This window comes from Rasamsonia emersonii (genome assembly GCF_000968595.1).
Source record: "Rasamsonia emersonii CBS 393.64 chromosome Unknown ctg1118621759977, whole genome shotgun sequence".
Lineage (NCBI taxonomy): Eukaryota > Fungi > Ascomycota > Eurotiomycetes > Eurotiales > Trichocomaceae > Rasamsonia > Rasamsonia emersonii.
This window is the reverse complement of record NW_013563310.1, coordinates 1-8,453: the sequence shown is the minus strand read 5'-3', so window position 1 is coordinate 8,453 and position 8,453 is coordinate 1. Positions and strand designations below refer to the sequence as shown.

Below are 8,453 nucleotides of genomic sequence, written 5' to 3'. Positions count from 1 at the left end.
CGGGACTCTTTGGCCTCCATCCCCATTCATGAGTTCATCAAGGATACCTTATAGTAAGAGCCAGCAAGCCCTGAGTGAAAGAGATTCGAGACGAGGGTACGATAGTCGAGGAAGTTGGGTTCCAGACGAGGCAAGATTGGCCCCTGGAGACGCGAACAGACGGGCATACGACGAAGGCGCACCGCACTATTATACTACAAGTGGCACGACTAGCGACGCAGAGCAGTACCAAATCGACTGCTATTCCATCACACAGGAAGACGAAGAAATGTCGAAGCAAGTCCTCTTCTACGGCAAGGAACACCAGCTCTGGGAAGCCATTACCTACTCCGAAATCAAGTTCTTGACAGACGACGCTTTCGACGAAGACAAACGGAAGCAAGCAGCTTACTTCGCCTCCCTGTTCCGTGGCACCGCACTACGTTGGCTGGCAGACGAGAGACAACGAGACCCGATCATTCTGAACAACTACGAGAATCTCAAAGCAACTGCGATCTCTGCGTTCGCAAAAAGTGACAAAGCTCGCCGGCAGGAATCAAAAATACAGTGATCCCGCACCGACTCCGAATCCAGATGGTTTTGGTCCCTACCTACTACCCCGGCCTAGACAATTTCGGTGCCTTCTACTCGCTCCCAGACGGCTTTCATCAGACATCGGCAGAAGGTCGTTTTTAGAAAGGAGATTCCTGACCGACTGGCTACGCCATCGCGGCATTGCTTACGAAAAACAAGTTCCTCCCGATCAAATCTACAACACGAGTCGTGGTGATGAGCGGTTCAAGAGAACCAGCCTAACATGTACGACTTCAAAGGCGCAATTTGCAATCCTTCGCGCAGAGAGACAAGAACCACGAAATCGAGCAAGAGCAAGATGAATGCAGACAGGCCAACTCAGGTGAAACATGGCAAAATACCGTATCCTGCTACTGACGAACACGTGGTTATGGTTCTACCTTATCCACGAGACAACCAAGGTCAGCCGGGACGGCAATTCCAGTGGCCTCCTCACAACCCGCGCAATGAACTCCCTGATGCAGCAGAAGCTCCAGGTGTTAAGTTTTGGACGGCCAAAGACGTAACCGAGGATTCATTTCCAAATTGTTCGACAAAGGATCACCATCACTCGTCAGGTTCTGGACTTAGGGGCATTTATTTTGTCAGCGAACTTCAATACTGGAAAAATTTCCATTCCTAAGCGATGGGTCAGACAGGCGATGCTCGTTGAGAACCGGATCCGCAAGAAGCAGCTTGCGGCTTTCCGAAGCGACCCTCAGAATGAGGCCCGAGACGTCGATTTTGGATACTGGGTTAAAAACCGCGACGGCAGCGATGCCATCGTCAAAGTCCCCCGGGAGGTCTACGATCAGGTGCCTGAAGAGTATCGCGTCAACGGCGACACCCTTGTTTAGACCCTTCTCTTTCAGGCCAAGACAACTTCATTCATCAATCATCCTCATATCACAATTGATATGTTGACAGACGAAAAACTAAGAAGCCAACTGCAACTTCATACGGGGTGATCTGATGTTTCCTCCGAAAATATGGAAATCCAGGGCACACCTCTTCTACAAGGACTTCACCAATACGATTGCTAGATACGACCGATATTTTCACCGGACAAATGAAACGTCTGGGCAATAGGTGCTGGAAATGGGAATGGCATCGCCATCGTTATGCCGTCCATCACGTCGATGGCCTCGATGGCCCAAAGGAATTACTGGAGAAGTTGTCAACGCAGCAGACGACAAAATAACGATCAACAAACAAGTGGTACAGACACAGGGGCCACTGATCGGATAGATTACGCCTAAGGACAATCACTCCGACCCACGTACGCGTCTACAGTGTTGAGAGCCCCAACCACACCGAACGTGGATGATCCAAATCTGAGGCTAGAACATAAACACCTCTGATCTACGCACGGAAACCGCTCCCCTCATGTTGTCCTTCCTCGCTTTTCTACCAGCAAAGGAGTGGCTTCTTCAAGAGTGGCTTCTTCAATATTGCCTTCCTGGTCGTGGCCCAGCAGAGCACCAGCTATCGGCTTAGATCCTGAGGACCTGACAATCCGCACAATCCTCAATCACCTGGAAAAGATTGAAAAGCAGTACATCCACAGCGCGCCTATTACAAAATACATCAACCAAATCGACGATGAATCTCTGGAAGAAAAAGTTGATCACCTTTGGACCAATATCTTTCGTCATTACTTCCCTAAAAAAACTCAGTTCAGTGTAGAGAGGGAAAGCCGCCCAGATCCTGGTCAAGACAGGAAGTCCCATGTTATAGTGACAAATATTAGAAATAGCACGTTGCACAAAGTGATAATCATGGAGAATAAGCGCAAGTCGTTTGAAAATTCTTCAACTGAACGGAATGCAGCCTTCTATCAACTCCAAGGCTACATGTTGGCAGTGAACCGGCCAATCAGACAGAGCAGGCGAATCCTACAGAGACTGCTGATTTCAAGCAGAGAAGAATGGCACTTGACAGATTTTTACATACGGCTTGAGATTGGTGATAGATTTTTCATCATCGTCGAGATGAATTATCCCGGGTACCGCGCGTGCAGTCATACATCGCGAAATTGCGCAAGACGTTTCCATCAACGACCCTGGCTTGGAGAGGGAGTCGATCCCGAGGCCAAAAAAGCCTACGTCGCTCTTACAAACTTCAAAAACAACACCTTGAAAAGAAAAAAAAGCAATTTTCATGGAAAATACGCGCTTGAAGTACACAGGTTCGGATTCGAAATTGGCGGAAACCCAGCTTCAAGGCGATATGCTAGACTTGTGGTCCAACAAGCGCGATGATCAGAATATGTATGGCCTGATTCGCATTGGCTTCTGCATGCTGGATACGGAAAGCAATAAACGAGCGAGATGAGTCAAACCTTCACAAGTTATCAAAGGCTGACCGACGAAGAGAAAGTACCTTCACGTCGAACCAGACAATGCGGCAATCCATGCAGCAATCGAGCAGGTGCTTCCGACATTTATGAGAAGCTTCAGGGGTTCCTCGCTTCTCGATCGAACATCTCATCACTTCTCAACCAGGCGACAGCAATCACCGCCGCGACGAGTCGAAAAAAAGTGCCTCACTCGTATTTTATTAAATCATCTCATAGTTGATATATTCGACGGACCAAAGCGACTTCATATCTGAAGGCCTCATGACTCATATACCCATTCTTCTCTTACTGTTTACAAGTCAATATGGCTCCTCTACGCGATTCCCAGGATGATCAGGGCGCTTCGACACCCGACGCATCTCATGGATCGCAGCCCGTTCATGGATCTCGTGGATCACAGACTCCCTGGATCTGAACCTGGTCCCAGCCGTGGTGGCCGTGTTACACCTCCTCAGTCTCGCGGAAGTCACGCTACGTCTCGCGGAAGCTGTATCAAAAAGGCAACACACGGCATGCAGACATTCATCATGACGGACCACACATCCGCACATTCCATATGAAATCTCCCAAAAAAAAAGAAAAATAGAGGAAGAAGGTTATACTCTACCACACACAACGAAGCTTTCTCCCCTGGTCGCAGGCCGTACCGGATCATCGAGCCTGTCGGTAACGTGGCGTACCGCTTAGACATCCCACCTTCATGGAAGATCCATCCAGTTGTTTCAGTTGTTCATCTCGAACAACACGATCGGATCCCTACGCCACCACCAGTGAAAGTGAAAGGACAAAACGATTATCCGATTGATGCGATCACCGGCTCGCTGCATGGCAACCAACGTGTCGCTTGTCGGCTCGCCATCTCATATCTTATCTCCTAGCTATAATTGAAGGGACAATGATGAAGGACCGACTCACGGAACCCTCATTATCTCCGATGGACCTCTCTTTGTTCGCCGACGTGGCGTTCCATGGCCTGCTGAGGGTGTCGGTGTCGTATCCATATGGTGTGGTGTGGTGGGAAATATCCAGAGCGTGGCAGTGGTCCGTAATCTTTGCAGTCTGCGCTCAAAAAAAGGAAACAGCAAGGGGGGGAGACTAAAAGGTTAAACAGCAAAGAAAAAAAAGGGGAAAGGGAAACAAGTCCAAAAAAAAAAAGGAAAAGGAACAAACAAAGAAAAATAAAATATCTGGACGAGCAAAAAAAGGAAGCACGGAAAAAAAAATACATAAAAAAAATAAAAAAAAACTGAGAGGAAAGACTGTCATGAAGGAAGACATCTCTACTCCTCCATTCATCTTCATTCGAATGGGATAGGTACTTGAGTACCTATACTCCCACATCCGGGATACACTCATCAACTAACGAGATGTATTTCCTTTTTTACCGGTTTGCTGGTGCGATGTTTCTATTCTCCCTTTTTTTTAAAAAAAAACAAGGAAAAGGGGAAAGCCAACGACAAGAAAAAGAGAAAGAGAAGAAGCAAATGAGTGTTTGTGTGCTGTGGTCAATTCAATCATGTATCTACTACATACTACCTACTACTACATGTTGTGGTTGATGGGTCTGGCCTGGTCTAGTGGTGGTGATTCTGAAGACGAAAAACCCACACAGAGGGTGTGTGCGCTGCGGCACAGATCTACAATGCCATGTATTTGGGAACTCCTGTACTCTTGCTACTGTACATGTTGTTGTTATCACATGGTGGATGTTGGTCTCTCCGGTCTCAAGTTGTTGTACTGCGGTCCGTACGGAGTGGCGGATGCGAAACTCTCATGGAGTTTATGGCGAACGGTGCTTTGGACTATTTTATTTTATTATTCCTTTATTCCTGTGTTATGTGGCTGTGTATCTGTTTATCTATTGATCGCTCTATTCATGTATTTCTCTCCTGCACGATGGTATGTCTGAGATATATCTATCTATGGAGTGATCACTGGAGACAAAACATCTTTTCAGTCGTTCGTTCTGCAGTCTATCTTCAACGACGTACGATAGTAACTTCGAGTAAGATATTGTCATGACGTAAAGAATGCAACAAGGAGGACACGCGAGAGAGCGAGAAATAATTGTCGATAGAATGTATTGAATACGACTGCGAAGGTAAAAAAAAGAAGGGGCTCTGGATGCATGTGGTGGCGATGCTGGGCGAGTTACCTACACAGCTTTCCTGGCGGTTCTGTCTATATAGCCAAGAATAGAAAAAGGCCAGGCTGATTTATGGACGTATGTCCCCAGGTTTTCTCTCACGATCCACGTGATAGATCCTCCATGCATCAGACAGGAACTGGAAGATTCTACGAGTTGTTTTCCCAGTTATCAAGGCGTTCGAAGAGCTTGGTGTGGCGAAGGCGATCCTTCCTGGGGTATAGAGGGCATAGTCGAAAAACGATTGATGACTATCCTTAGAAGTATAGACAAATCCATTTGATTCTCCACGAATTCCCCTCCGCACTGATCCTGTGGAACCCTCAGCACGGTAGGTAGGATTGTACTGTACCCACTGCACGCCGATGCAGATCATCATTCGCCTGAGCTAGTAATACGAGTAACAGACGGCTTGGTCAAGCAGGATAATCTCCTTGAAAAAGACGTGTTGCTTCTCTTTATTAATGACTTCATTGTTTTCTCCGGCATTGCAGCGACCTGCATGATGACGGTTAGCCAAGAGAAATGTCCAACAACGCCCGAGTACATCCAAGATGATCCTTGCCCTTCCCCAGCTTTTTGGAGCTGTCAGATGATGGATGATGCAATGTGGCTGTCGTCACGCCTCGCAGCGCGGCGGGCTTGGCGTTTGCGAATGGCTGGGAGAGCGTTATCGCGGCGGACAGTCGATCAGCGATCAGCGGGGCGACCACAGCTTATCTTGATCGGGCAAGCAGCAGGCTGGTCAGCTGTACAGACCGTGGTTGCAATCGAAGCGGCTGTTTCACAATTCCAAGAAGACAAAGAGCGAAATTGAACGTCGAAGCCAATCCAGTTGCTGCTGGAGGAGACGGCCTGAACTCGCAATGTCAGTTTGCAGGCGTCGAGGGGCCAGCGGCGCACGCAGTGAAACAGGCTAAGAAGCCGTGCAGGAGATCATCATAATCGCGGCCGTAGTGCACTTTTGGTTCACCAAGCAGAGAGAACGCTTCGAGCTGCCTGCTGGCGGGCGAGGAATCAATGGCTGCCGACTGCGTTTGGTGGCTGACCCAAGTGGAGATGAGCTAATACTGAGCAGGCAGGCAGTACTCCGGGGTACCTTTCTCCGCCCCAAAAACACGCGCTGCGCGAGGTACCCTCATGTACCCGGCTATCACATGGGCCCCTCGCTGCCTCCAGCAAGCTTCCCGTCGCCATGGAATGCATCACGACTCTGTATCGCTGCCTCTGCTAGCCGCGCTCTGCGTGCAATAATAAAGAGGCACGCTGCTCCTCCTTCCTTCAGGATGCTTCGTATTCTTTTCGTCTGCAACATGTCCTCTGCGCTCAGTCTTGCACGCCCTCTTTGTCCCGCTCCGCGGTGAGGGGTGATAAGGGTGCTTCGCTGGATACTTCGCCCGTACTTAACAGACTACATTATCGAAAATCAAGGAATGATTTGGAAGTCTGCTTCTTGGTGACGGTTTCTATCCGGAGTTCGGTTGACATTTGCCATCTATTTCTGTCACGGTGTCACTGGAGGTGAATCACTACAGGTACCACTTGTGTATGGACTTCATCTGCTAACCAACTCATCTCTGTGCAAGCAGCATAGGAGTATATCCCAGTTTTATACGATGGCTTCGAAACAAGAGGAGAGTAACCCGCAAGACAGCGGTCCCAGTCAACCTCAACGCTCCATAAGAGCTCCATGGAGGAGGTTCCTGGGAGTGTCAATGCGGAGCGAGTCTGAATCTGAAGAGGATCTCAAATGGAGTAATCGCTCCAAATGGACGCTGGGCATCCTGAGTGACAAGGAGACAGACGAGGTTCCCGGTAAGTGTAGTGCTGCTCTTCCATCAATCTTCTACTGTCCGCAGCGTGGCTGACAATTCTTCCAGGAACCGTGCTTCTCCTTGCTTCTAACAGGAATCAACCTCTGGGGTTGAAGCACCAGCCAGCCCGCACATCTGCCTCGTCCTTGCCCTCGCCTTATCCGCCGTCGCGGTCGTCCTCTCGGTCGGTAGTTCCCAAGAAGAGAACACCGGATGGCCGGATTGTGCTGGAGCCCCAGCCGGATGACTCCCTGAACGACCCCCTCAACTGGCCGAAGTGGCGACGAGATGCCGCCCTGCTGTCGCTCGGCTTCTACTGTATGATGGGAGGAGGGATGACCCCGGTTCTGGCGGCAGGCTTCGGGCAAGTGGCCCAGGACTATGCCGTGACAACCCAGCAGGTCGCATACACTACAGGCCTGTACATGATGGGCTTGGGCCTGGGCTCCGTGATCATGGCTCCGACCGCCATTCTATGGGGGAAACGCCCGATCTATCTTCTCGGGGCTACACTGTTCATTTTGTCAGCGGTCTGGTGTGCCCTTTCACCGAACTACCCCAGTTTGGTGGTGGCACGCATCTTCCAGGGTCTCGCTGTGAGCCCGGTGGAGTGTCTGCCATCCGCAACTATCGCTGAGATCTTCTTCCTGCATGAACGTGCGTATCGCGTTGGGATCTACACCCTCCTGCTTCTTGGTGGGAAGAACCTGGTGCCGTTGGTCAGTGCGGCCATCATTGAGAGCCGTGGATGGCGCTGGGTCTTCTGGTAGGGTTCTTATATCCCGATGGTTGGATTAGGTCTGACTCACATCGAACAGGGTGGTTGCCATGATCGTTGGAGGCTGTCTGCTGTTGCTGTTCTTTTTTGTCCCCGAGACATTCTGGGATCGAACGCCTCGACCGCGGGATCGATCAAAGCGGCCGAAAGTGTATCGAAGCGTGTCGGATTTGGTCCACCACGGCTTTCGGGGCCGGCATCCCGAACCTCGACCCGCAGGGGAAAAGGCCACTCTGTCCCGGAGCCCGTCCGCGGCGAAGAGGAAGAAGGACGCTCATGTGGGATTTGTGGATAGCGAAGTGAACGAGAAACAGGAAGAGATGAAGGTTGATCAATCTGGTGAGATGCCGATTGGTGAGCGTCCTGGAGATGGAACCAACGTCGGCGATGCGAATGCACCTTCGTCTCCGGCACTGCCCAGTCCAGCTCCAGTTTCCCAAGGTCACGCTGCAGCCGGTTCTGACGCAGTCAGCCCGGCACCTGATCTTGAAGCTGCGCGGCCGGTATCGTTGTCTCCGCTGCGCAGTGATTCGGAGGATCATGTTGTGACCATGAACCCCTCCGCGCTGTACACCCACAGGCTTCGTGAACGGCCTCCTGTCCCCTATATCCATACACTCCGGCCGTGGAATGGTCGGCTGGCACAAGACAAGTGGTTGCGGGTGGCCGTGCGGCCCTTCATCCTGTTTACGTACCCGGCCGTCCTGTGGTCAGCGCTGGTGTACTCCTTGTCTGTCGGGTGGCTGATCGTGCTGTCGGAATCGGTGGCTCACATCTACCAAGGACGCAAACACATACAACTTC

The 8,453-nt window shown here is 50.5% G+C and overlaps 3 protein-coding genes across 3 annotated transcripts; all 3 read left to right on the top strand.

Moving 5' to 3' along the window:
• Positions 1 to 28: 28 nt before the first annotated feature.
• On the top strand, positions 29 to 1,409 carry T310_1135 (Uncharacterized protein; the record flags this gene model as incomplete). Its single annotated transcript, XM_013475989.1, has 4 exons — positions 29 to 546; positions 608 to 765; positions 813 to 1,156; positions 1,212 to 1,409. 4 exons carry the CDS (start codon positions 29 to 31, stop codon positions 1,407 to 1,409), a joined length of 1,218 nt encoding a protein of 405 aa, XP_013331443.1.
• A 3,018-nt stretch (positions 1,410 to 4,427) lies between these two features.
• Positions 4,428 to 5,874, top strand: T310_1134 (uncharacterized protein; the record flags this gene model as incomplete). Its single annotated transcript, XM_013475988.1, has 4 exons — positions 4,428 to 4,810; positions 4,869 to 4,916; positions 5,327 to 5,388; positions 5,465 to 5,874. 4 exons carry the CDS (start codon positions 4,428 to 4,430, stop codon positions 5,872 to 5,874), a joined length of 903 nt encoding a protein of 300 aa, XP_013331442.1.
• Positions 5,875 to 6,673: 799 nt separating this feature from the next.
• Positions 6,674 to 8,453, top strand: T310_1133 (MFS transporter; the record flags this gene model as incomplete). Its single annotated transcript, XM_013475987.1, has 3 exons — positions 6,674 to 6,872; positions 6,938 to 7,637; positions 7,690 to 8,453. Coding segments are annotated over 3 exons (1,663 nt in total), but the record flags the coding sequence as incomplete, so codon positions are not given.